Source organism: Aspergillus tanneri, assembly GCF_003426965.1.
Source record: "Aspergillus tanneri strain NIH1004 chromosome Unknown AapTan_3_pilon_pilon_pilon, whole genome shotgun sequence".
NCBI lineage: Eukaryota > Fungi > Ascomycota > Eurotiomycetes > Eurotiales > Aspergillaceae > Aspergillus > Aspergillus tanneri.
Window position 1 is genome coordinate 1,010,588 of NW_022984630.1, and position 27,505 is coordinate 1,038,092.

Sequence of the window (27,505 nt, forward strand, 5' to 3'; positions counted from 1 at the left end):
GATAGGAGTTGACATATAAGACAAAATATGTCGCAGTCACATATAGCTGACTTCCGACATGCCGGTACGTATGTCCATGGATATTAATAAAACAGAGTGAGTGAAAGTCAGAGTGAGAGACAAGAAGATAAAGAAAAACTACAAAGTATGAACATAGTTGGTAAGGTAGTATAAGGGGCACTTTCATCAATTAGATCTGCCGCATAAGGAATCAATAAGACTCGACAGAGCGCATTCCTCGCACCCAACGCTCGATCCTCGGAGTCGGTTGGGATGGGCTGCTACCATTTTTAATGGCATTTCCTCGGAGACTGATACTCCTGTTTGACTTTCGAGGCCAATTCATGAGCCTATAAGCATTTCGCGACGTTGCATTCTCGGCAACATGAGACAAGTTATGTTCGTCCACACATTGGATCTGAACGAACGGGACTCCAACGCTAGGTAACTGGATCACCTCTTCGTCACTCTCATACGCCGAAAAACTGGTTCGACTATCGCCAGACGAAACGGATGTTTGTGCACGCATGTGCAGCACGGAAGGCGCAGGAATTGACCTCTCCGACATGTCAGGAGAGGCGGTACTCATGCGTTGAACATGATCCAAATGGCTTCCCAAGTCGGGGTATCTCTTTGGACCAGGGTTTGAAGAAGACTTCTGCGACCGGAGGAGCAGGTCCATGTAGGTCACTTGTTCTTCGGGTCTCACTGTACCTCTCTGCGGTCTTGTTTCCAATGTATCGAAGAATCCGGGGGTTGGAGGTGGGGCATCGGTGTGCCTTCGTCGGTTGGTCGTTTCTGAGGCTCGTCGGAAAGCTTTTGAGGGGACACTCGTGGAAATGCTCTTGCCCGTCTCAGAGGTCCTGGCTCTCGTATGCTTCTTGAAGGAGCTCCGTCTAATCAACTTGGAAAACTGACCATCTTTAAGAGAAACAGTCCTATTTGATCCAGAGCCTGGAGACCTTTTCACATTCAGAACCCCGTCAAATGATTCTTCCGATGGGGATGGAGTGAAAGGAGGTCCTGGGTCGGGAACAGGAACCCGTCGAAAAGCCTCATGGGAGTTGATTTCCCGGACAATCGCATCTTGGAGAGTCTCAAATGTGGGGTGTGGTGTGATAGCTTGGGACGAAATATATGCTTGTCTGAACATATCCATAATCTCCGACACTTTCTGGTCAGAATGTAGGGGAGATACGGATGTTGGGGTTCCTAGTGGTAGAGGGCTATTCATAACCTCTGCAATACTCAGGTTCTGCCTCGTTTCGAGGGTATTCGGCGTCGGTGGTTGTATAGCACGATGTGTGATTTTTGTGGCGGGCCGCCCGCGAGCTGCCAATTCCGTATTGATGGAAAGCTCTCGCACGTTCCTTCTACAACCTGGCCGAGGGGAGATCAGTGGATTTCGGTTACCCGAACTCGAGCTTAATGATCTATTCTGCGTTGGTCGATTTTCATTGACATTCTTATCCTGCTTCATTGTGCTGGGCAACGTCGGACTGTCTGGTAGAGGAGTGTTGCTCCACCTATTTCCTTGCTTGTAGGCCGGAGGCACGCCTAGACGATCACCAGGGTTTGGACCAGTCCCTCGAGGCACTTTGGTTCGCTCAGCGGATAGGTTTGGCGCTGATCTCTGCTGACGTATGGAAGTTCCACAACCTAGAGTAGTTTCTTGCGAGGGAGGAACTAGTCTCTCGGCGCGAGACGGGGGCAGGAGGCTTGCAACTCGAGAAGTTGACCCTACTATTCTGCCTTCTTCGGTCCTAGGGATATTGCCGTGATTTGATTGAAGATGACCCCCAGAGCTACCGCCCCTCATACGGGAGAGTGAGCGGCTCCTTCGTCTGCCATTCCTAATATTTCTATCGGCCACGTCTTCCTGATAGAGTGCAGACAAGAGGCGTGAATACACATTCTTTTTGCGCGGTTGGACTTGAAGAAACTGGGTCATGTTCCGCTCAGCAATATCTTCATTGTATGGAGTAATGGGCAATAATGTGCTTGTGGAGTGGATATGGTATCGGTGCGAGGAAAACAAAGCATCGAGCAAGTCCACATGGCGAGGATTCCGTTCTGTAGAGCGGCTTGAAGCATGAGAAGGTAGTGCTTGCGATCGAGAAGACAAGGGCCGTGCCTGCAATTGGTCATGCATCATCTCGAATTGTTTTTCAATTTGCTGGAATTGGTGCTCCACGTTTAGCTGCTGGGAAGTTTCTGCATAATGACCACCATTGTGAGGTTGGCATTCTGAGCGAAGGCCGTTTTCATCGGGATCCAACGTCGGCCCTCTCTCCACATGAAAAAATCGCCTCAGGGCGACCATGTTGCGCTAATTGCATGGAACGGACTGTATATGAAGGGCCGTCTTTAAAAAAAGAGAGAGAAAGAGAGACAAAGAAAAGAAAAGAGCTCACAATGGGAGGAATTCCGAGAGTCCAGACGGTCAAGCCAACAGAAAATAAAATGGCCAATTGCGGATTAGTAGAAGCAAAGGAAAGGATTTTGAGATATGGTAATACAAATTAAGGTTGCAGTCATAGTCAATGTGTATGAGTTTTACTGTATTATTAAGTATACGAGACTCAACGGCGCCTTGGCTCAGGCATTATGAGTAGAAGGAGGGGATTTCAAAGCAAGTGACATATGAGAGAAGGGGAAAGAGAGTGCGAAAAAAGAGGGCAACCGGTTGAGAGAAAACGAGGAAGACAAAGAGGTTTACCCACCATCGAAGTTCGCCTGGGTTGCAGATCCGATACCTGTTCCTGGATCAGGGGCGAGAAGTGGTCCAGTCTCCATGATCCATTGCGACGGAATGACAGACGAGAAAATGGGGCTGAGCGGACGGGAACAGGCGGGAAATTCTTTTAGAAGCCGATGGAGTCTGGATGGCTCTATTACCCTGGTCACGATGTTCAGCTCAACATACATTGGAGGGACAGACATCAACAGTTCAGGCCCAAGAAAAACCGAGGATGGAGTTGACTGACCGCAGGTGATAGTTGTGTAGAACATGCAGCAAAGTCCCACGCCGCGGTGACAATCACGCATGGACTCCTTAGGTAGAGCTCAAACTCCACTTGACAGCGGTCGCATTGGATTCGATCTGCAGGTCTTGCAGTCAGGCCAAAATGCCAGCGGGGATGAGAACAGATAGCAGGTGGGCCCACTGTACCGGATGTACCGTAAAATCCGCCCCCGTAAGCCAGTGGATCGCTCTAAAGAAAGAAAAGGCAGAAAGAAAGTTATTAGCCTAGAGTCTGGTGGGGTTTTGCCAGTCAGGAGCCGAGAAATGGAGTGGTAATAGGGCGCGCGTTCATCCACGAAAATAGCGGGTATCAGACGATGCGCCTATTGGTATACATCAGGGACGATCGTCCCCAAACACCGGGTTATCGGTATGCATACTGTCCTTGGACAAAGTACGTACATACCTACTTTGGCAGGTAGTTAGTACCGTTCTGTTAGGTGATGGGGAGACAGGTAGCCCAGCCGACGTGGGCAACGTGGTTTGCTTTCCATGTTTCCATCATACTGGCAAGCAATTCAACGAGGATGGGATCATTTCCACCACCTCTTCTGGTGTCTGGGCACCAGAAGATATCCTCATCGTGTCTCCACGCAAAGATGGAGTAAATGGGGACAAGCCGCAAAGACCAGACCCCGTGCATCCATCGCGTCGACGGCCAATATGACAGGTACCATAATCGACGCAACAGGACAGCTTCTATGTGTGTATCTAAGATTTTTCATTACGTTATTCATCTGGCAGATAGTTACCCAGTCTCCAAAGCGTACTGGGCATGTGATAAGAACGGACAAAGAGAAAGCATGAGGGTTAAAAAAGGTAGGGCAATCGATAGGTCAAAAATCGAAAAGGTTATGCACATGAACTCGATCTCAAAACAGCCAACCACAAGTGCTGCGCCTTACTACTTAGTCACACTTACTGATATGATTCTTGAGTTCGTTTTTTGTATTATGTTGCATGCGAGCAATACCCAACGGCAATACCTCTGACGTCTGGAATCAACACTTTGGTTACTCCTTGACAAACAGTTTGTGTTTCTAATTGGAATGGACTATCGTGTTAGATTTTGTCTTGACTACTGCAGAGCACCGTTTATTTAGCAAAATATTGCTTGTGTTTGCCGTGGGTGGTTCTGGTATACCGGGGTAAGAAATATAGAGAGAAAGTTGCAGACAATATAAAATTCAACTTATAATGCTATAAGACCTACAGCCCCATTACATAGTAGCTGACGGCAAAAATATCACCACATAAAAGATGGCCTGATCAACGGGCCAAAGATCAAGCATATTCCATTATCGTAAGACCACAGTAAAAAAAGGTATTATCCAGAAGAGTGCTCCCCATTATCGTTCCATCCAATTCCCATTCCCATTTATGGTGCCATCTCATAACTCAAGAACTCCTCCTCTGCCGGCTTGCGTAGTTCTTTAAATCATCCAGACCCGGACAACCTGCGATGTCCTCACAAAGAGTGCCCCCACTTGTTTTAGATCTTTGCATCATTCATTCCAGTCAGACGCCATCCATTGACCAGCCTCGGTGCAGATTCGCAGACTAAAGTTTTCAGGGTAAAGGCATAGATATAGGGAGACTAGACCTTTAGAGGCGTCTATAAACTCTAGCATCATATATAGTGTTCTCGGCCAATCCAGCGAGTGAAGCGATGGTACGGTCTGTTCTGCATATTCTTGGACACTACAGACATACCTAGGTACGTATGTACTAAGACTTCATACTGAAGTCTTGGTAAGTTTCCTATAATGATGTATTCCACCCTTATACAAAAATGGCCACGTGCTACGGCTGCACATGTAACGAGTGGTTACTCCGTACGGAGTACAATATTGATTTATCAATTGGGTATACTAATATCCTTGCGAAAAACCAGAAGGCAATGGATGCAGTTCTCCTGACTAGTCGAGCAAGCGCTGTTCTATTTGTGAACCGCGCCAACGCACGACTAGCAAGATCGGGTATTTGCGCCAACGATCATAATCACCAACCCAATGGCGGATCTGGTCCGGCGAGCTAAGCGAAATCAAAAAAAGAACCAATCGATTACGGAGCAGATGGACGGGATAGCTAACTTACTAAACCGATCTGGTCTAAACTATTTACTTGGCTGTCGGGCCAATCTCCGCGGCTCCAGGATCCAGATGCAAGATGGGCAGTTTTTTGAGCCAGGGAATCCCAACGTGCGACTAGACACTCGAGGATCAATATATCGTGAGTCTAGATCTGCGATGGCCTCCAGCCATGTCATATAATGCAGGGAGCCCTGTCCATCCAGCTAAGCTAGTGTCCAACCGTGGCCCCTCCTATATGGCTAGTGCGATGTGATTCCATGCCGTTTCGCAAGCAGATCTCACAGTTAGCAGTCCAAAGCCGTGCGTATCAAAATTGCCCCTGAAAGAAACTTATGACAGGTAGGAACATTCCGAGGTGAGTAATGTGGAGTAAGTAGCATTTGTTCTTACTATTGAGACGCCGCCGCTGGACACGCCGACACGGGCTGCCCGGTGGGGTCAAACGCGCCTCGATCAAGGGTTGAGAGAAAGAAGGACATACCCAAAAAGCTTGAGGGAGCTCGAGATCGACAGGGTGACGCTGTGATCAAAAAGGAAGGCGATCGCGATTGTACTCCGTAAGTATACGCCTTGAACTACAGCGTTAAACTCTAATCCGGCATGTGCATATCTGAGTTCAATACTACCTAGAATATCTATCTATAGGTGCTACTGCTGTAGTCCAGTAGATGACATGCTGTAACGGCAAAAAACGCACCGAATTAACGCTACAAATCCCATTCATCTCCCTGATGATGACCTAACCTAATTCCCACCCTTTCGCCAATCGCCGAAACCTCTGTAAAACAACCTGTCGAAAGAACCGCTTTCATCCTCAACGGACACCCAATCCACGTTGCTATTGGACAGTTGTCTGCAACCGAGTACCCAGACCTTCCTGACCTCAATCACTCTTGGGCAATGGTGTCTTCGCCCCCGTAAATATCAAACTTGAATGTGTCTTCTTACGCTTGTATGCCCGCTGCTTCTTCACGGGAGTCGCTGTCTTGGCTGGAGACGACGAGGGCTCAGATGCATCACCAGAGTCGCCAGTTTTGGTCAGATCGACAGCTCCGTTGATGATCTCGGTATCAAGAGCTTTCTTCAGGCGAGTGTAGCGCATGCGTGCGGCTGGAACGTTTAGGTTGGTAGCTTCAGCTACGGCCCGAAAGTCAATCTTTTAGGACACCGTAAGAATCGATCATTAGTACCAATATAAACAAGATAACAATGTCCTTCAAGAGAAACATGTGGGCAGAGATAGAAGTAGTTACAAATGCCTTTACTGGATTAGAAGCTTACCGAGCCATCGCCTACGTGCTGCAGACACACAAAGAGGAAGAGGAGATTCGCATCTGCTTTGGTTCGGGGTGCCATTTTAACCTGGAGAAGACTATGCATGTAAATTGAATGGAGATGAGCTGAAACCTGAGTGAAAGCTTGCGGAGAGAATTGAAGATGATCAGGGAAGGTTAAGGAGCGATGAATGTAAGGATAGCAGTCTGCCAGTATTATGCTGCTTCTAAAGTTTTCAGAAGTGAAAAATGAAGTATGGAGCAAACAAGCTGTTTCTGTTTCATTCACTCATAGCGTCACCTCATCTAGGCAAATCCCAATGCAAAAGGCAGCTGAAGCTCAGGGACCATGTGCATTCACTGACAACAAAAACAACAGACAAAGGATATTGGGACAAAGAACGATATTGCGCCGTGATTCTAAATCTCATTGAATAGAACTGCCCTCCTCTAACCTAAACCAGCAAAGCGCATGGCAGACTCTTTCACTGCCTCCGCGAGGACTGTGTGTGCTCCTCGAGCTGCATCTACGGCACCATCTATTAAAGCATCATGTCCAAGGCGTTTATCATTGGCTCGAAGAGACGCTTTTGAACTGTCACCCTTGAGCCAGAGCTCTGTAATTTCATCTCGAGACGGCATATATGCCACCACACATGCTGATACAATAGACCGATGCTCTGCTGGGTCCATATCAAGCATCAGCCTCGGGGCCGAGTCTTCCGCCTTCGTCGATTCAGAGACCAGGGCTGCCACTCCCCCAGCCACAAGATCGAGACAGTCAATCCGGGCATCACTAATAGCTGCAGATGCCGCTGTTATACATCCCGCCAGCACATTCATCATCCCCCAAGGGGAATCATGCGAGTCCGGCGCATCACCCCACCAACGGTCATCTTCCGCCTCTAGAACCGTAATCGTAATATCCAGTCCACTCTTTGGCCAACGCTCGGCAACAATGACACCTCTTAGAGCAGTCTCTAAATGCACACCAAGATCTCGCTCGCTGGCATCGCGAATATGTCCTTTCCTCTTCCGCGCAGCGAATGGGGCATATTTGACATGGGTCGTGAGAACCAAATTGGGCGAAAACGTAGCAGAGCGAGGGAGTGGTTTAGGACCATGAACAGTGCATGCAAGCTTCAGCGCCGATGATGGTGGGATGAGAGACTTGGGAGATGATCGTGCAGAAGAGAGACAGGCCGACGGTTCAAACTCAAGGTAGGCGGAACCAGACGCAGAAGGTATCAAGCCGGTTTTCAGGACTGATATAAAGCATGGTGTGAGCAATCGTATCACTGGAGGGAAAGAGTGAAAGGAGTAGTCCTTACAGATTTTCCGCAATTCATTTGGTTGCCTTTGACGTTGCGGTCTTGCAGCTGCAATGGTAGAGGCATCGAGAGAGGAGGCAAAGATTGCGGGCCTCGTGCCGCTAGGCGGTCCATTGATTCTCCTTCTGTCAGTCATTACACATTACTTGACATTCTCTCCAAGCTTGCAAGGAAAGAAAGACGAGCCTGTACGTCGCTGAGACTGCGAACCAAGTCGAGCTGCTGCCGAAAGCCAGAAACGGAAATCTACAATTTTGAGGGAGGGATGTTTGCTCTGTTTGACCGAGGTGGAGTCGGCGCCAATTTTTCCTCGTTTCCTTCCCACTTAAATTCTCGTCTTTCCTTTTTCTTCTTCCACTTCCACGACATGCTCAGCTGTTGAAGCAGCTTACCTTCTCAATTATGGAGGGCTTCACCTAACTGCTATAATTTCACCAACAACTAGCTACTAAAATTTCTACTGTGAGTCTGTCAATCTAATATTTCACATCCATACCGTATGAGGAAAACGATCCAAATCTCAGTTCTGGCGACAAACAAATGGGCCATTGAACAACATGCATCACCATCTGATACTGTCTTTCTTTTACATCGCTACCGTCTTGTTACTGCGTTAGGATATTATTGCTGATGGCAATTAGACAGGCTTTCTCTTATCTCATTCTTACTGGATGCTGTAAACAATCTGAGTGAGTTATTTTTTAGTTTATCTTTCTATTTGCTTCCCACAAGCTGTCCCATGCTTCTATGATGAGAAACCTTTTTTCAGTTCTGCTTCTGCAAATACATTGAAGAAAACAAAATACCTTACCAAAACTCCTGATCTTTTTTTCCCCGGAAGCTTTTATCACCCTTGACTTGTTGCAATTTCACGACAACGAGTTGCTAAGCTCTTGAAGATTTTAGGTACTGTATGCTCTGTATTTCAAGCGTAACCAAAGAAGGGGTTCGTGTTATCGTTAGGTATGGAGTTTCCCTACTTCTCCATTCCACTACAAAGTGTCTGTATGATGACAACAAGTCAATCCATTCAATGATCTCTTTACGAGATACCGCCCCTCGAGCCTGCATTGATCAACAAGCAACGCTATGGAGTACAATGATCCACATTCCCTGCTCCCTTATACTGGACCTTACATTTACCTCTTTCTTTCGAATGATGGCGAATGAAGGGAGGAAGGTTGTGGAGTTAGGGCTGCGGGCTACATCATGTATCTTCGCGCTGTCCCTGTTTTTTGGTGTTAGGCTTGACTTGTGTCGATCTGTTTTCTTTGGCCCGTCGTCCGTATTGGATGACAGGTTGAGGGATCTGGGTCGGCAGGGGATGGGATGAATTAACCGGCTTAGCTGATCAATTTATTACAACATGCTTAATACATTAATTGCAACGTCTTGCAGCAATGTGCTGACAGTTTATTGTAGGTTTCTTGCTCTTTGAACAGGATCACATACCCCTTAGGTAGCTTTATGTATTATATATAATGACACTACTTCACTTCTGTTCGTTTCTTGTGCATCAATTACTGAGGCCTTCGTATCGTAACCAAACCCCTTCTAGATACAGATTATAACTATTAATTGCAACTAGGTACTGGGACCGTAATACTAGACGTGTAAAAATTTGAAATGCCCCTGGTCTCACAACTTCCAGCTATCACTATGGATAGCTCTACTAATATGCCCAGAAAAGGGGACTGGAGTCTATTCAACGATATCTGTTTGTTAAGACAATAGAAAAAAAATAATTGATACTCATAAACCATTGCAGTATTGCTAATACATGATACGAACTACGAAGGACTTTAATATTGTTCAAGGAACCTTCATAAATGTGGAAGGGCAGGTTTATATACAAAAAATTTTCAAATCTTATATTCATTTTACATATTTATAATAGAATACTACAACCTATGTCATCTCTTTCGGCGATTTCTTCAATCCTAAAGAAGCGGTTAACCAAGAATAGCATGATGTAAGCTCGACAAAACCGCCGTTCCTCATCTTGACTGGTCTATGAAGATTGTCGTTATTCGGATCCACCATAAGCATAAGAAAAAATGATCATGAAATCAAATCACTGACTAAACAAGTATTCAAATTTCAACATGATCATTTACTCTTTTTGTTCAGTTGGTGTTGATGTACCATTTCGTGACATGCTGTAAGGGGCCTACGATGGACAGATCGTTAGCACATATTTTTTGTGTATATTGATTTCCTGTCTTAGGGTAGGAGAGTGGGAATACGTATGGACATACAAGAACTCTCTTTGCATTGCATATTCTCCAGGCAAGGTTGCGAATCGTTCCATCAGCTCGAACAACCTCCGGTGCAAATTCGACACCGAACCTTTATATGGTTAGTGTGAAATTAATAGGACCGACTAGAGAACTCACATCTGGTGAACGGCAAAGATTACTCGCTTAGCGTATTTACCATCGCGATCAACCAGCGAACCAAATTGTTCCTCCGAGGTTTCCGGTGCAATCTCTGGGTCTCGGTCGAAGCAGTTGCGAACAACGGGCAATAAGCTCTTTTCCACGGAAGTCTGGGTCATGCCACGGTCGTCTTCGAGTAGATCTTCGTCAAACCGGCGGATGCGAATCTCAAAAGGCCTCGAAATCGCCATGACATTGTGTTTGCCGTTGTGATGGTAGCGGAACTCAAAGGTGCCTTGAGTCCAGAAAAGCTTGTCACCGGAAAAGGCTACTTCTCCTGTAGCAAGGTCGTGACCGTCGCCATCCTGACGCTGTGAAGGGGCAACGACGTCACTCGTGACGATCCCTTTCTCACACGTTGTGTTATCGTAGAACCCTTCGTTTGAGGCAATCCATCTTCCTTGGGAGGAAACGCGGGTCACCTCCCGAGAGGTGTTATCGGTAACCCTGTACAGTCCAACCCAATCCTTCTTACTATGGTTGAGAGGCGCAGTCCATTTGACCTTGACCGGTGCACCATATTCGAAAACCAGGTTTTTTAAGTCACCCCGTCTGTCGAGAGGCATACGGGCGTTGGCTCCCTCCCTGTCGCGACTTCCGTCATATTCAGCCAAAGATGACGAGTCGGTACCTTCGATTTCCAACGAGTAGTCACGAGAGTCATATCCAGCCAGGTCTTCGTCAATGCGAGAGATGGTGACACGTGCTGGATAGCTCTGGAACAGGGCAGTTGTGTCTTTAACAAAAGTGTTGACACCAGCTGCGAGTTTCGGACGAGCAGTATCAATAATCTCTTCGATAAACTCGAACGACTCATCAAAGATTTTGTCGACGCTGCCATGAAGTTGCTGCAGAGAAGGAGGTAAAGACCGCTTCAAGCTCTTAACAAGACCCGCATCCTGCCGTAGGCTTCGGCCATACAACTTTTGCATATGCGGGCGCTCAACGAGTTGAATAAAGGCCAGACTCAAAATATGACTCAAGAGGGCAAGGAAAGTGATGGCACCGCTGCTCGTAATGAGAACAGCACCCCAAACACCCGCTAGACCCAGAACACGTTCGGGATTGTTCAGGAAGCGGTAAATGCCGTTATATGTCAGTTTGGGGGCTTCGTCAAAGAAGAAGTCCCCATAAAACCAACCGAACTCACCGAGGGACTCGTAGATGCTGACAGAAGTCCAAATCTGCAAACTTATAAGGCCCGCACCCAGAATGTGCCGGAGCAGGACAAGGCCGTAGCCCCAATCCGCCGGGAAAGTATACATTTTCCATACGGCAGCAATAAAGCTGGTATAACACGTGATCATGCTGAGATGATATGTACCTTTCCACTGGCTCCATGCCTCCTGGGGAGTTTCCCCATATTTAACGAAGTGCCGGGTCCAAGATTTCCGGTTCGATTGGCGATTAAGAAGGTGCCCAATACCAATCGAGTACCAGAGTCTCCATATTGTAGCGTTAGCTACAAAAAGGAACTGATACCACGGGGTTGAGGGAGTCAGGATAGTAAGGGCGAATACGAGAAATTGGACCAGCATGGACGAGGAATCTGTCGTCCGATGCAGATCGAAATAGCGGAACCCCAGCATGTTGTGGACCGATGGAGGTGGGCCGCTTGCATAGACTGGCGCGTGGGGAATTTGCTCATCAACAGATGCTGGCGCGATGGATGAATCTGCAGACTGTGATGTTGTGGATTGGGCGTCTTGGTCCGTCATACGTTTCCGAGGGGGAGGAGGATTGTAGGTCTTGTCGATATGTGGATTTTCGACAAGCACCAGGAACGCGAACTGAGCTGCATGGGCGAGAATCGAGATGAACAGCACCTTGTAACTTGCTGCCATGAGCGAGATACCGTAGTATCCAGCATAGCCGACCGAATACATTGGGTGAGGAGCCATCTCAAAGACACCATCAAAGGTTAATTCTTGGTCAATTAGATAGAAGAAATCCCCCCAGTACCATGCAAAGTCTTTTACCACTCGATGAGCATCTAGCTTGACCCAAAGGTTGAACAGAACCAGAACAACGCCGGCTGACCACCGCAGGGCAGTCATCAGCACGCTCTCATTAGCAGGATGGTGGCTACATGTTATAGCAAAGAGACAGTATGACACGAAGTCACACATCAAGATCAAATCCACCAGACGCCTAAAGACGAGCCACGTATTGTACTCAATAGGAGCCTTCTCAAAGGAATAGTCCCTAGGAATTTTAGTTTCCAACTCTCGTTTGATCAAACTGTACAGGCCGGGGTGTGGATTCTGGCCCGTAGTGGGATCCACGAAGATCTTAGTCTTCTCTGCCCAGCGAACAAGGGTATTGTGGTTCGACTGGTTATGGAGAAGCCATCCAATTCCAGCGTTATAAGCGGCACGCCAGAAAAGATAGATCATCGCAAAGATGGGTACTCTGGCAGCTTCAGGAAGCCACCGGAGAAGAATGATATGGACGCCTAGGATAGCCAGAACGATCATATCGGAAAGATTTTTAGGCTCCGAGGGTGACAGGAGTTGAGAGACCATGTCATGGGTTTGAGGGACCGTGAACACTGTACATGGGTTATTCCAGCATTAGCGAACTCGAACTTCACAAAACCAGGAGAAATAGCCTCCAAGGCGTATACCGAAGGAATGACTTGCAAAATGTATCAGGACACTTACCTGTGCCATCTGGCGTTCGGCCATACGTCTTTGAGTCCCTCCCAATCTCGTCCTTAGGCTCCACGTCACCGGTGGCCATGAGAGCCTCTGGACTGAGCGCGGAATTGGACTGGGGTGGCACAGTCCTCTCACGGAGTCCCTCATTCCCAGAGTCGGTGCCTGTTGAAAGGCCACGATCCATGATTGTGGTTCTACGAGGAAAAAGTTGAGGGGAAAAGAGAAACAAAGGAAAGATGTTAAGAGAGCAGTGAGGCTTTAAGATCAATGTAGGAATGAAAACATGTGACAGCGGCTTTATTTAAGCAGTTCAGCAATCCTGATTGGCTTGACTGGAATGCTACCAGACCGCATCGATAGAGTAGTAAGTACTAAGTAGTACTAGTAGTAAGATAGATACGATTTAAGGTGGATCGTTGGGGCAAGAAATCCAAGGTCGGAGGCCCATGATATAACGGATTGAGTTTCTGGAGGAATTGGGAGGATATCCAGGTATTTATCAACATAAAAGGGAAATGAGAGCAGTCGCTCCTCAGTTTCCCGCAGTCTGTCGGAGTGGAACCCCGTTCATTGGGGAAGCGAATCATGGGGAGGTTCCGGTGGGCAGGGAAAGAATGGGCCAGAAGGAGGGAGAAGTTGGAGCCAACCACCCTTAGAGTCAGTTAGTCTCCAACAATCGATTAAAGAACGTGCTTGAAATCCTTAGCGTCTAGTTCTCCTTTCCTAGTAGCAGATTATCTCCCTTGCATAGGTAATGTATTGGAATAGGTCAGGAATAACGAAACCCATCATTGATGGTTACAATGGAAGGTTCGAATATGCCATGGCCGATCTTCTTGGCCTCGTCACAGGCGGATCGACTAAAAGATGTCTTGGAGCGGCAATTGCGGGCAGTTTTCATCAACCATCATACAGCGAGACTTCTGGACATTTCCCTTTTTGTTAATTGAATTATGACATATCATTACTAACTTTACTCTAAGATATAGGTGCATATGCACATGCATCAAGTTATGTATGCAGGGTCGTAATGAAGAAACTGTATGGTCGCAACGGACCTGTTGTCTGTTGGCGGGACTGCATGCCATTCCGATGGTATTTCGTGGTAACGTAATGCAGTGGGGTTCCCGCCCATTCTGTCCAATAGGAATGGGTGGTTAATGAGCGGGTCTTTGCCTCTTGTTGGGAGTCTTTTTGAAATACCCCCATTGCCAGTTGATGCCTGAGGAAGGTGAAGAAGAGGCGGTTTAGCATCGGGGCAGTGTTGACATGCCACTGTCGATAATAGCGCAACCCCCCTCTATGCATAGTAATTAATTACCCCGACCGATCAACCTGCGCTTGGGTCACCAGGGTTAAAGTTCTGACATTGCATGGCTTACCCCTCCTCGGTTGGAACGTCCCCTCTTTGCATTTGGATTAAACGGTAACCGCTGTTTCCTTTCATTATCCAGAAACTTTGTAATTATGTCCAGTTTGACTGTGGAAACTTTGGTCTTACTCTTTCTGCTTAGCGCCGCTTTTGGTTTGTGATCGAACTGGGTATATGCCAAGTATCGGAAATAATTAGAGGCCATACTGGAGTAATCTGGAGCAATCTGGAGCAATTACAGATTAATCTCTGATTGCCTAGAGTATATTTGCTAAGCAGGCCTAACATCTATATGTGTAGTAGGCCCTAGAATGTATTCCTTAATTTCTTAGAGAATCTCCACAGTTCTAAATATCTTCCTGGCATTGTCCCAAGCGATGTTTTAGAGACGGAAATATTTCTGTCTACTTGATTACTTGTAACTCTTGCAGTACGTGACTGATGTCTCGCACAACAAGATATCTATATTTACGCGCCTAAATATTGCTAGTATTTCTTAACCTTCACTTCGTGGGGACAGAAAGAGACAAATCTTATTTCTTCAGACTAACAACAAGCTCTATTCTCTCCAAAATCTCACATAGGCGCAGTTACATATCAGAATATTATCACAGGAGATATGCGTATGGCAATAGACCTAGGTTTCCAGCTGGACGGTGCCCACTGTGGAGTATTGTCGGCTACTACGAATGTACATCAAATCGCTTCTCAATGTGTTCACTTTATTTTTACTAACCCTTGCGAATTACTGCTGCCGCGACAAAAATGGTTCTCACTGTCCCCATCGGGACGTAACGCATGGTGTCCTAGTATCATATGCGCCGCTGAAACGCATTCATAAAAACGACTCATCCGGCATCTTACCCGCTTATCTGCTATGCAATCTTCTCAGCGCAACCGAACAGTTCGCCCTTGGCGTTTTCTATTTTGTTACGGAAGTGGATAATTCAGGCTTTCTGTGAACAAGCCGCACGATATAGGCTATTGGATAAATTTATTCCAGCTTGCTAGCGTCTGGATCTTATCATTCACCTTGTAGATTCTTGAGAACTACTATAGTAGAATGCTAACATATTTATTAATGTTGTGAGTGACCAGGTTAGTGGTTTACCCGCACTGTACGCCCCTCTCACGTCGCCGGAAACTGTCTGGAATGGCCGGCTTCTTCTGCGTCATCGTCAGTTCGCTCGCACCTCTAGTCAGAGATGCGATCGTCAACTGTCCTCGAGGTGATTGTTTGGACGGTAGCTGGGGCGCTGAGTATTTTGTCAAGGTATATCTGATCTTGATGAATCCGACTGTGAGCATCCTCGCGATCCTCGCATTACCGATAGAAGCCCACGAAATCAGACGACATCCTGCTTCAGCCTTGGGTCTCACCAGTCTTGCGTGTCAGGCGGTGGTTTTTCCCGGTTGAGATGTTTACTCCGCTCACATTGAGCACGTTCGTCTTGTGGTACCAGCTTGTTCAGTGGGTTGCTATAAATAATGCTATTTTCACTGCTGTGCAGACCACATTGTTGTTGCTGGCACTGCGTCGTAGAGGGGGTGTTAAGTCGTTGGAGGGTAAGTCTCGGCCCTTTGTTGAGCAGTTAGGCGATATGGGATGCTATACCATCTGCTCTACAGCTAGACGTATCTATGTTGAATGCTCCCTTGGGCCCTAATAATTTTTATTATTTCAGAATTGGAGATGGGTGCCTAACTATAAGCTTCTCTATACAACGATTGTACAACCCACCTATGATTATATCTGATAGGATATCCAGGATATAAACAGACATACCTGATCATAAGCTATATATAACTCTACTCAATTCCATCTCAGCAAGCCCATTGTGCTCTCAGATAGAAAATAAACCACCATCTCTCTACAGCTTACCACCCCAGACAACTGGTTCCATAGAAGAATACATGATGTACTTGAAACATAGCTTACACACATATACCTCATATAGTCTGAATAGCTGAATTTGTGATATATTGCGACTGAGCTATATTTACTGGATTGAACCATATTCTCTTTACAAAAAATGAGGGGGATTAGTTAATGTCTTTCCTTCAGAATCTTCACTTCACCGTGTCTCAGTATAGCAACTCACATGGTTGCCAACAGATTGCGAGCCACCCGAGAATAATCATACACCCCTCTATTAAATAGGGCAACGGCATCCTTCTCAAGACCAGTCCGAATAACTGTGACTCCACCGGGATGCTCACTGACAAAGTCTGAAAAGTCATGAGCCAGTCGTTCCACAGCGACGAGCATCTGGGCCTCCCGGGACACAAGCCTGTTACCCCATCCAGTTTATGATGGGGAGTCGGGCAAGCGGGATTCCCCAATCTAGTTTCTGTCGTTCCTTGTCGAGGTGTTTACATCGCTGCTGGAGACGGCCCTTCGCGATGTCATTGTACCGGAAGGGTTTCAGATTCCTAGCAAGGCCCACGCAGCTACACAACCAGCTAATCCATTCGTTCACATCTGCTTGGTACCACTCAATGCCACTGTAGTGATCAGAAGGGGACTTGTGGTGGAAATTATAGTATCCTTCATCCAACATGACCAGGGTCGTTAGGAAATGATCGCGTGGTGTATGAATATCATCCTATGGCTGATCAGCGAGATAATGGGCCAAAGAGTTAACGCAAAGGCTTGCCTCGTTGTAGACGTGACAAATAGATCGACTCGTAGTGAACCTTCCTCCTTCTCTTATTTAAGAGACATTGACTAAATTTAAGGATGTTATGTTATAGAGAATTCTGATACTATTAAAATATTGCTCAAACAGAGTAGCTACTTTTAATCACATTAAACAAATTTCCCGTCATAGCATGGTCAGAATATGTAGAGACTGAAAGTTAAAGCGTTTAATTTCCAAATAGGAAAGTGTGTAGAAGAATTGACGCTGTACCCTGTAATCTACAGCATTCTTCTGGAACCTTAATTGATAGTTTTTATTTTTCTTATGCAGGGCTGCCCAGGTCTTATTTGAAAAAGCCACGAAGTAGCTGAATCTGTCTACTTTGGATAGGCCTGTGTGGCGAGCAGCAGCAATTACTAGCAGGGACCAACAGCACCTGCATGGGTGCCTGGTGATTGGGTTATCACACACTTTCTACGACGGAATCTCTATCCCATTTCTGCATGAGGAGCTGATCGGAGCATAAAATGGTAGTCCATTGCCTTCTAGACCATCATTTATGTCCTTCTCAAGACACATCATGACTAAGGCTACAGAAGGGCTCGAATTCTAGAGAGACACACACCGTGAGGCCCCAATGAAGGAGATGGTCCGCCACAATATTCCTCTGTACAGCAACCGTGTGAAGGACACAAAGCTCTGTACCATCCCCGAATCCTGACGATCCATTTGATGTCTATTAGTACAGTATTTGGTCTGAACAGATCAACTAATAGTTAAAATGAATAGTGGATACATCAGCTCTTCAAGACATGTTTAATGTGGGTGTGGATCTACATCCACATCATCACTTTATGTATACGGAGGTTTACTTATTTTTCAGAAAGACATCAACTACGCCACTAACTACAGCTGAGCTGAGTATCTCTTATTAGTCTACACTCTGCCTTCCGATAAAATCTGTTCTTATGCCTACTAACTCCTATTATTGTCAAGCTAGCCGTTAACAATAACTAAGCACTCAGGTTAATTCATATCTCTTCACCTTGTCAACATGCTGTAGCTACCAAGGTTTTGTCTCCTTGTTTCTCTCTTTTTTTCACTCATCAGTGGAATGGTTGTTTCCAAGTTCCAGAAAGGGGTATGAGTGGGAACAATAAATAAAAATCCTTGACTTTTTTAGTGGCTATCTGAGACTTTACTAGGACATGATTTATTCTGTCAATACGTTGCGCTGTCAGGATGTCAGAATTATCTCATATACAACTGGCTGACTTGAACTGAAGGTACCCCTACGTTGGGTCTATTGCGCTAGTCCAGCAATTTGCCTCTGAAACTCTTTGCCTTTTTTATACGTAAGAAACATAGCGTTCCGCAGAATAGTGGTGGTTTTATCCTTTCTATAGCGACCAGAATTGTCAAGATCACTTCAGTGGTGCTGGTACCAGGACCCGGATTATTGTTGACGTGTGTGAAGAGAACGACAGTCTGCCTGGAAAGAGCATTTGTGGATCTATTAGCTCTCTATGCTGCTACGCCGTACCTGGATGAATTTAGAAGTTTCCGGCTGGGAGCTACATGCATCCATTGACTCCCATGGTAATAAAAATGCTAGTGGGTGATGCTGATGATTCTAACTATCAAACCGGGATTCTTGGTCATTGGAAGTCCTACTTCTTTATTTGCACTGCCTTGGTATGTGCTTTCCCTAGTCATAATAGGTTTCCGATACCTTTTTGCAAATCCAAAAGCTCTCCTACAATTCATGGAAAAATATATACTCAAGCTTCAAGATACAATGTGCTATTCGTAGATTTCCCCTAGAATTTTAACACTTTTGTTTCTGGGTGATGACACCAACTACTACTTAAAGATATATTGTCTGCTCTACAGATGAACTGATGCAATCATAGGTCGCTCTTGGTTGCAGTAATACAAGTTCACTGTAAGGCAGTCGATAGGGTAGAAAGCACTTGTTTACTAGGTATACACTACTGTGTAAGGATAATAGGCAAAAATGTGCACAAAGATATAGGAAATAAGCCCTTAGTTGTACTGATCAAGAAAATATAAGCTATACTCTGCGTGTTTATCGGAATACAGGATGAGTATGGGAGTATGAACTGAACAAGACTGAAAAGACACAGAAGAAAGTAGGAGACAATCTATTCAAGCACTCTTCAAATCTGGTAATTTAGCTTAATATCTAGTGCCATATGTGAGTTGTTGTTATTGTGAGGAGTGTCTATTAGTTGTCGACCAAAGTGGGCCAATATTACCCATTATTCAGCATCCGCTCGGTCCGACTTTATTCCTCTTTTTTTCACCTTTTTATCCAGCTCTCCCAGATAGATTCAGATAGTTAAGGACCTTAGAGACCTCATTTTCTTCAATGCATATCCATATTCTTATATAATCGGTGATACTAGCTCATACTCGTATTCAGCTGACCGACAATAGTTAAAATGTTACAAGACACCATTATAGTTTGTCATCTATACAAGCTTATCACGGACTCCGACACCGCAGCCCAAGGAGTTTGTCATCTGGTACCTGATTTGTCAGTTTGCGGCGGGCATATTATCAAGCATCCACCCCGCGAGTCTTCCGCCACTTGTCCAAATTTCTCCCTTAGAAACTGTCTGAGCGGCTTAGAGCCGTATCATTTCTAATATTTCGCGTCCATTTCTATAGCTCACGATCGGCAGCGGTCATTTCGATAGCGACCATGGCGCCTTCTTTGGAGGAGCCCACGGCAGCCTCCCTAGATGCGCCATCGAAGATGGCACCGAATCTTGTTGCTCCGGAACCAGGTACAACCCTTAGCCTAGAAATTATTTTTCGTTTGAAGTGCTAACTGAAAAGTAGAACATTGCCCTGGACCTGAGTCCGAACAAGCAGGTAAAGGCGATGCCTGCGCTGGCTGCCCCAATCAATCGATTTGCGCCACCGCTCCCAAAGGTCCCGATCCCGATATATCTATAATTACAGAACGCTTGTCGCAGATCCGACACAAAATCCTGATACTCTCCGGCAAAGGAGGTGTTGGAAAATCGACATTCTCCTCTCTTCTTGCCCACGCATTTGCGGCGAATCCGGACTCGACCGTCGGCTTAATGGATACTGATATCACCGGACCCTCTGTTCCGAAAATGATGGGCGTGGAGGCTGAGACAATTCATGTGAGCAACGCAGGTTGGAGTCCGGTGTGGGTATCGGATAACTTGGGAGCGATGAGCGTACAGTTCATGCTGCCCAATCGAGATGATGCGGTTATCTGGAGAGGGCCCAAGAAGAATGGTCTTATAAAGCAGTTTCTCAAAGACGTCGATTGGGGTGAGCTGGACTATTTAATTATTGATACACCACCTGGCACCTCGGATGAGCATCTATCAGTTAACTCGCTACTGAAGGAGTCTGGCGTTGATGGAGCTGTTGTGATCACAACCCCCCAGGAAGTATCCCTGCTAGATGTGCGGAAGGAGATAGACTTTTGCCGCAAGGCGGGAATTCGAATCCTGGGACTAGTAGAGAACATGTCAGGGTTTGTTTGCGCCAGCTGTGGCCATGAATCCAAAATCTTCCGAGCTACAACGGGTGGCGGGAAGCGCCTGGCAAAGAAAATGGGCATTCCGTTTCTAGGCTCCGTCCCTCTCGACCCTAGGGTCGGTATGGCTTGTGACTATGGAGAGAGTTTTGTGGACAACTTCCCGGATAGCCCAGCGACGACTGCAATTAAGGGGGTTGTGCGATCAGTTGGCCAACTGGTTGGTGAAGATCCCAACTCTGTACTACCTGATGAAATGATGACATGATGGAATGATGATTTGCAATCTATTTCCCAGCGTGATGCATTCCAGCGGCAATTTGAGAGCTTTGCCGACCAGGGTTTCCTTGGCGTTTTATGGTTTAGAGATGGATATTTATTGATACCAGATCGTTGATGCAATTCGCTAAAAAAACATCCCCTTATCAACACTTTCTTTAATGCCGATAAGCCGAAAGTTGGGTGGAATGGAGTGACCTTAATAATTAGGCCACAGCTAGTACCTCCCGATCAAGCGCTGCTCTTGTACGGATTTAGAAGTATTGTATTGTCTCCAACCGGTGATGCCAAGTTCACACAACGTAGATAAATAAGCGCTCTGTAATCCTAGGCAATTTTTTGCTTATCAGTGCGGTGTGTATTACTGACTTTTGTGCCCAGCACTCAAAGGAAGTCTCTCCCAATGGGGATCTACAGTAATTCATTGGCCACTTTTTGAAACATAATCAGGTCTGAGTTTTGACTGCCGCTGGAAGGCCCCACTGTTTTGTATGTGGACAGTTGTATCTTTAGAGACCTGCATCTTTATGGATGCGATATCTCCTAGGTAGAGCGGTCGGTTTGTATTATTACAAGGCAGTATGTGGGAAGTATTTCCCATAGTAAGGGTTCATAATTATTTAGCCCAGAACTAAGTATTCCGGAGTATTTGTATGCATATAGGGAGAATTTGCATAATAGGTACAAAGAGAGCGCCACTAACCTACAACACGCAGGACTGAAAATATAGCTCTGAAGAATCTACTAAGGTAGCTACTTAGGAGTAAGGCCAATCTGTAAACCTTCTGTCAAACAGCAACCAAAGGTGCCGATTGGCCTCCCTGGCCGCCATGTTTCATGCTTCAGGGGCACTTGGACTCTTCTGGCACTGAATGGCTTTGCCTCGGCGGCTGTTAACGTTTACCCTGAGTTCGCGTGCCATGGAGACCTACCGCCAAGTTCTTGGGGATTCTCATTCTTCCTATGGAGGTGGATCTTGCTTGTGTCCTGGAGTTTAGGATGGAGCAGGTGGTATATCTTTTTTCTGGTTCCTGTAGGGGTTTTTTCTGATTCTTGATTTTTTGTTATCCGTACTTTACAAGAGCATACCTTTGTACTACCTTTAATCATGTTCTAATTCATTCACTACTTTATGTTTCCATGGTTTCTTTCACACTTACCGTGTGAGGCTGCTTCTTTGTCTCTTTTATCCTGTTTCCCTTCTTCCAGTGCTTTTCTTAGATATCCAGGTCGGGACCTGGGCCCAAATTCATTCATTTTCTTACCTGCGATTTACTCCTGGCCAGGCTAAAATAATTGAAATATTCAGTCTTTTGTGTCACTTCCTCAGCTTATTGAAGAGCTATATCAACGCCGCTCATTGAATCATAAGCAGAGAGCAATTGGACCAGCACCATGGAGCTTCTCCTGTCGTTTCTATTCGCTCTGTTTTTCACGTCTGGAGTGATTTCAGCTCCAACATCCCATCAACACAAGGGTAGGTCCTATAAAGTTGGGCGCATCCGAGCTGGTAATGGCGCAGTGGATGGCCCTGTCGCCTTGCGCAAAGCATACCGCAAATATAACATTATCCCATCCGACCTGGGCGTGGATCTACCGGATTTTAAGCCCCTATCCACCAAGCCTGCAAGTGCCAACAAGCTGGTCTCTGAACCAGAGAAATCGGGGTCTGTCAGCGCGGTTTCTGTGGCGGGGGATGTTGCATTTGTTTCTCCGGTTACTGTTGGGGGACAGAAGCTTGTTCTAAATCTTGATACAGGTTCCGCGGATTTGTATGTCCTTCACGATACACATCTGTTTAAGGCCTGACATGCTAACGGTGATTTCTTAGTTGGTTGATGAATTCAAGGATTCCAAAAGGGGCTATTAGGGACCGCACCCGGTTGTTTCATCCGGAGAATTCATCTACATTTGAGGATATGCCGGATGCGAGCTTTGATGTCTCTTACGGCGATTCGTCGTATGCGTTTGGTCGCGTGGGAACGGACACTGTCAATATGGGGGGTGCGATTGTTAAGAAGCAGGCTATTGGTCTTCCAGACCAGGTATCTGATTCGCTTATCGGGGAAACCTACGATGATGGGCTCGTTGGCTTGTCTTTCTCGTCTATCAACACCGTTCGGCCACAGAGACAGAAGACGTTCTTTGAAAATGTCGCCAAAGATCTTGACGTGCCTGTTTTCACAACCGCACTGAAGAGCTCCGGCGTGGGAGAGTACGAGTTCGGAGCCATTGATCATAGTAAATACACGGGGGATATCTCGAACGTGACTGTCGACCCCTCCAGGGGGTTCTGGGAATTCGAGGCTGCTCATTTTGCTGTCGGGAATGGGACCGTACGAAGCACCAAGACTAAGCCTACTGCGATTGCGGACACCGGAACCTCCCTCATGTTGCTCGACCAAGAAGTGGTCGATGCCTACTATAAGCAAGTCCCAGGCGCAGTATTTGCAAGAGGTGCCAGCGGTTACATTCATCCTTGCAAAGCTGATATGCCAAACCTTTCAATTGCCGTCGGGCCCAAACACCTGGCCACAGTACCCGGCCACTTTCTTTCATTCTCTGTGGTCGGCACCAATATAACGACCGGAGAAAAAGGTATGTTTGTCGATACTCTGCTTGGAGATGATTGAATCGATTGCTCATCAACATGTTTCTAGTTTGCTACGGAGGTGTCCAGTCTAACCAAGGTGGTCGGATGCAGATCCTGGGTGATGTGTTCCTCAAGGCCTTCTTTGTGATCTTCGACCTGCGAGGGCCATCACTTGGGATTGCCTCCCTAAAGCAACCGGTTTAAGTTCTTTCACCATGCCAATTGGCCCGAGAGACTTAACAAGCATGTCATCGAGCTCGTCGGGAAACCTTTGTTAAGTTTAAATTGTGAACCAAATAGAGATTCAGAACGTAATGCTGGGCCAAACCTTTCCTGACAGGAAACATCAAAGTGTGGCTTGCATAAATTCCGGTGTAAATCTACTAATTGCACTCCGTAAATCTGTGTTTGTCAAGACAAACCATTCGACAAACTAAAAAGTCCAGTCTTGCTAGTAAAGCCAATATAGTGAGTCAAGTCATGAAGTTTTAACAGTAACTAAGTTAACTATTGGTATAGGATGATGAGTCATGCTGGAAATGGAACCCTAAGGCAGAGAGGGAAGAAAAAAAAAAAAAGTGCCTAACCGCATGTAGTCAATCCCAGCAGGACAAATTAAATGCTACAGCGAGCAATCAATTCTTTGCACGAGTTCAATTTCAAAATATCACAGACGAGTCCAATTGCCTTTACTTCTATAGGATCCCATTTCCACGGGATCTTCCTGAGCCAGACAAATTGACGCCCTTCCGCTTCGTGACCGTATTGCGGGCCGCCAGAACCGTCCACCCAACCCCGCGGTGTGGTCGACCTTTGTCATTATTCTTCAGTTCTGCCCCTCCTCTTCCGCTTCCTATCTCCTCGTCCTTTCGCTGGTTTCCTGTCCGCCCATTCGCAAAAATGGCCATCAACTCTGCGCCTGAGTCTTCGCTTCTCTCCCTCCTTTACCGCTCCTACCCCACCGCTGTTTCTCCCGAAGCAACGGAACCCGATCTTCTGACGGCCTCTCCCAAGATCTTCCCACAGACTACCTTTTCCGTGGCAGAAGAGGCAGACATCAAGCAATGGCTGCACACGATCTCTGGGCTTCAGACGGCCCTTGTCAAGGATAACAAGGATGTGGCGTCGACTATCCTTACCCAGCTTAACGCTCACCTGGCCACACGTACAACCCTGCTTGGCTCCAAACCTTCCGTTGCCGATATTGCGGCGTATGCCCTCGTGGCCCCGGTGGTGGAAAAATGGACACCAGAGGAACGCACGGGGGAGCAGGGACGCCATCATATCGTGCGCCATGTTGACTTTGTGCAGAACAGTCGACTGTTCGGCTTACGGATCCCGGAGGAGGAGAAGGTTGCCATTGACGTGAACGACGTGCGCTTTGTGCCCAAGCCTGTGGATCCCAAGGAAGAGAAGGAGCGCAAGAAGAAGGAAAAAGCTGCTGCTCAGGGTACCGGTGCGGCTGTCGGCGACAAGCCCCTTGTCGTGGGACAGAGTAAGCCCGAACAGACCGCCAAGGACAACGAGGCTGGTGAAACACCCGTGGCTGAAAAACCCGAGGGCAAAACGAATAAGAAGGAGAAAAAGGAGAAGAAAGAGAAGCCTCCCAAGCCTGCCCCTGCTCCTGCTGCACCTCCAACCCCCTCAGTTATCGACCTCCGTGTGGGTCATATCCTCCGTGCGGTCAATCATCCCAATGCCGACTCTCTCTTTGTTTCGACTATTGACTGTGGAGATGCCCCTGGCACCGAGAATACTTCTCTGGACGAAGCCACTGGCAAGACCGTCCGGACCGTGTGCTCTGGCTTGAATGGGCTTATTCCGCTCGAGGAAATGCAAGACCGGAAAATCGTCGCCGTCTGCAACCTCAAGCCTGTCACCATGCGTGGAATCAAGTCTTGCGCTATGGTTCTGGCTGCTTCTCCGCGTGTGGCTGAAGGCGAGGACTCGCATGCGGGTCCCGTTGAACTTGTTAGCCCCCCGGCGGATGCCCCTGCTGGTCAGCGTGTGTACTTTGACGGATGGAGTGAGGGTGAGCCCGAGAAGGTGCTTAACCCCAAGAAGAAAATCTGGGAAACATTCCAGCCTGGATTCACGACTACGGAGAACCTCGAGGTTGCATTCGAAAGCGGTGCCGTTCCAGCTATGCAGGGCCAGGAGGGCAAGCCTGCCCTAGGCAAGTTGCTGACCGGAGGTGCGGTTTGCACTGTCAAGAGCCTGAAGGGAGCCACTGTTCGGTAGATAATTCTAATTATATGTTTTACAGCAGCTAAGTAAAAGTTCGGCGAGACAATCCGGTGAATCTATTGTTATTTAAGGAGACCGTGTAGATGACAAGGCATATGTGTCAAACGATGAAGGAATTTTTGATTGTTACTTTCTTTACATCTTCTCCTATCAGTGTATTGTAGCGAGCAATACTATCTAACAGCCTTTAAATTAGCCTTAGATATTTGAGACTTGCATCGAGAACCTATCTCTGGTCTTATGCTGGCAATGCATGATTATTACATTCTATTCCGCACATTACCACGTAAATCACCGCCGATAGAGGAGCTTGCTAGCCCTTCGCTGACAGTATCTCCCAGCCTTACTTGGTTTCACCGTGCCATTCCCTGTTACGGGGAAAGTCTGTCGTGAAATCAGATTACTTTGACATTGGAGTTGGAAGATTGGCCATACACTACGGACTTTTCTATCAATATCCCTGTCCTAGTTTGTTCAACAACCACCTACCATTGACATTGATCACTATGAGAGCTGCACATTCCACGGGTGAGGCGATATCTGTCAACGAAATCGACGAGCCGGAGGTAAAAGAAGGCCTCCTCAGTAACAGACAGATAGAAGAAAAAAGGCATTAAAACTAACGGAGACATTAGTTTCCACCGGCTTTTGTAGGAATATGAGGAAGCGGCAGGTTTGAGAACGAACACACACCCACCATTCTGATGCCATTCTCTGAACCCTGTCAGATCTACACGAGTACCTCGCTGGTCCAATCCTTACACCCCCATCTCCGCATGCAATCACCGGGGAAATGAGCCCCATTACCCGGGGCCACGAATTCAGCGGCACAATTAAGGATGTCGGGTCCGGTGTGACGCGATGAAAGTCGGGGACCGGGTTGCGATTCAGCCTAATCTTACAGACGGGACATGTCCACGCTGTGTACTGGGGAGGGCTAACTGTTGTCAAAATTTAGGGTTTCTTGGCTATAGAAGTGAGTGGAACTAGATTCTCTGCTATGAATTATGTATTTGACTAATCATGGTGTACTGGACGGATGGAGATAGGTAATGCAGGGGGACTATCAGATCATCTGGTTGGTTGTGCAGGAAAAGCATGCCATCCTTTTACCGGATGAGTTTCCCTTGGATCTAGGTGGTGAGTTACGGATGAATCCTCAGAAGAATTGGAATATCTACAAGAAGCATTAACGACAGAGTCTAGCTCTCGTGGAGCCCCTGACTGTAGCCTGGTACGCCGCGAGTCGCCGCCCCATCCAAACTACGCGCACGGTACTCGTGGTGGGAGGCGCTCCCATCGGTCTCACGATGGTTCAAGTGTTCAAAGCTCGCGGGGCGGAATCCATCGTAGTGGCGGAGGTGTCACCTCTGCGTCGGGTGTTGGCTCGAAAACTGGGCGCTGCAGATGTTGTAGACCCTCTCACGGAAGATGTTGTGTCCAGGATGCGCATGATGGCGGGTGACGCGGGGGCAGATATAGTGTTTGAATGCTCTGGAGTGCAGGCGGGACTGGATACGGCCCTCGCTGGGATTCAGGTCCGGGAAACCGCAACGATTGTATCGCCGTGGGAGGAGAAACCGGTGATTGATGCTTTTGATATGGGTTTATACGAGAAGCATGTTATTGGGTCTGTGGTGTACGATGATGGAATATTCGAGGCTGTTGTTGATGCTATCTGGTCTGGTAGGTTTAGACTCTGAGACTGATGTATATTCTTTCTACTAACTCAGGGATCGTGGTATAAGGGAAATAGACCCTCGACTGATGGTGACCAGTAAGATCCGTCTGGAAGAGGTAGAGGACAAGGGTTTTAAAGCGCTGATTAATGAGCAGGATAAGCACGTTAAGATCCTAGTTGATATTCCTGCTTAATGAAATAGGATTATCACCAGTATATGATTAAAAGGCTCTGAGGGACGCTGGCTTAACCTGGATCTTTTGTTTGAAATCTAAATGGGCTATACTTACCGATCCTTCCTGGCTGATCCTTGTCAATTGGGT

At 46.9% G+C, this 27,505-nt stretch overlaps 8 protein-coding genes across 8 annotated transcripts; 4 read left to right on the forward strand and 4 right to left on the reverse strand.

Moving 5' to 3' along the window:
• Nucleotides 1–211: 211 nt before the first annotated feature.
• On the reverse strand, nucleotides 212–2,323 carry ATNIH1004_004126 (uncharacterized protein; the record flags this gene model as incomplete). Its single annotated transcript, XM_033568798.1, has 1 exon — nucleotides 212–2,323. One exon carries the CDS (start codon nucleotides 2,321–2,323, stop codon nucleotides 212–214), a length of 2,112 nt encoding a protein of 703 aa, XP_033427604.1.
• Nucleotides 2,324–6,001: 3,678 nt separating this feature from the next.
• Nucleotides 6,002–6,474, reverse strand: ATNIH1004_004127 (uncharacterized protein; the record flags this gene model as incomplete). The annotated part of the gene is made up of 2 exons (XM_033568799.1): nucleotides 6,002–6,274; nucleotides 6,400–6,474. The coding sequence occupies 2 exons, from the start codon at nucleotides 6,472–6,474 to the stop codon at nucleotides 6,002–6,004; spliced, it is 348 nt and encodes a 115-aa protein (XP_033427605.1).
• Nucleotides 6,475–6,842: 368 nt separating this feature from the next.
• On the reverse strand, nucleotides 6,843–7,859 carry MTR3 (3' exoribonuclease family protein; the record flags this gene model as incomplete). Its single annotated transcript, XM_033568800.1, has 2 exons — nucleotides 6,843–7,657; nucleotides 7,724–7,859. The coding sequence occupies 2 exons, from the start codon at nucleotides 7,857–7,859 to the stop codon at nucleotides 6,843–6,845; spliced, it is 951 nt and encodes a 316-aa protein (XP_033427606.1).
• Nucleotides 7,860–9,836: 1,977 nt separating this feature from the next.
• CHO2 (phosphatidylethanolamine N-methyltransferase) lies at nucleotides 9,837–13,005 on the reverse strand (the record flags this gene model as incomplete). Its single annotated transcript, XM_033568801.1, has 4 exons — nucleotides 9,837–9,893; nucleotides 9,982–10,072; nucleotides 10,120–12,712; nucleotides 12,825–13,005. 4 exons carry the CDS (start codon nucleotides 13,003–13,005, stop codon nucleotides 9,837–9,839), a joined length of 2,922 nt encoding a protein of 973 aa, XP_033427607.1.
• A 6,558-nt stretch (nucleotides 13,006–19,563) lies between these two features.
• Nucleotides 19,564–20,650, forward strand: nbp35 (Fe-S cluster-binding ATPase; the record flags this gene model as incomplete). The annotated part of the gene is made up of 2 exons (XM_033568802.1): nucleotides 19,564–19,648; nucleotides 19,704–20,650. The coding sequence occupies 2 exons, from the start codon at nucleotides 19,564–19,566 to the stop codon at nucleotides 20,648–20,650; spliced, it is 1,032 nt and encodes a 343-aa protein (XP_033427608.1).
• A 1,406-nt stretch (nucleotides 20,651–22,056) lies between these two features.
• Nucleotides 22,057–23,458, forward strand: ATNIH1004_004131 (pepsin-like aspartic protease; the record flags this gene model as incomplete). Its single annotated transcript, XM_033568803.1, has 3 exons — nucleotides 22,057–22,433; nucleotides 22,493–23,259; nucleotides 23,322–23,458. 3 exons carry the CDS (start codon nucleotides 22,057–22,059, stop codon nucleotides 23,456–23,458), a joined length of 1,281 nt encoding a protein of 426 aa, XP_033427609.1.
• Nucleotides 23,459–24,154: 696 nt separating this feature from the next.
• ARC1 (putative cofactor for methionyl- and glutamyl-tRNA synthetases) lies at nucleotides 24,155–25,495 on the forward strand (the record flags this gene model as incomplete). Its single annotated transcript, XM_033568804.1, has 1 exon — nucleotides 24,155–25,495. One exon carries the CDS (start codon nucleotides 24,155–24,157, stop codon nucleotides 25,493–25,495), a length of 1,341 nt encoding a protein of 446 aa, XP_033427610.1.
• A 512-nt stretch (nucleotides 25,496–26,007) lies between these two features.
• ATNIH1004_004133 (uncharacterized protein) lies at nucleotides 26,008–27,376 on the forward strand (the record flags this gene model as incomplete). The annotated part of the gene is made up of 7 exons (XM_033568805.1): nucleotides 26,008–26,067; nucleotides 26,156–26,174; nucleotides 26,230–26,354; nucleotides 26,460–26,477; nucleotides 26,560–26,641; nucleotides 26,708–27,187; nucleotides 27,258–27,376. The coding sequence occupies 7 exons, from the start codon at nucleotides 26,008–26,010 to the stop codon at nucleotides 27,374–27,376; spliced, it is 903 nt and encodes a 300-aa protein (XP_033427611.1).
• Nucleotides 27,377–27,505: the final 129 nt, after the last annotated feature.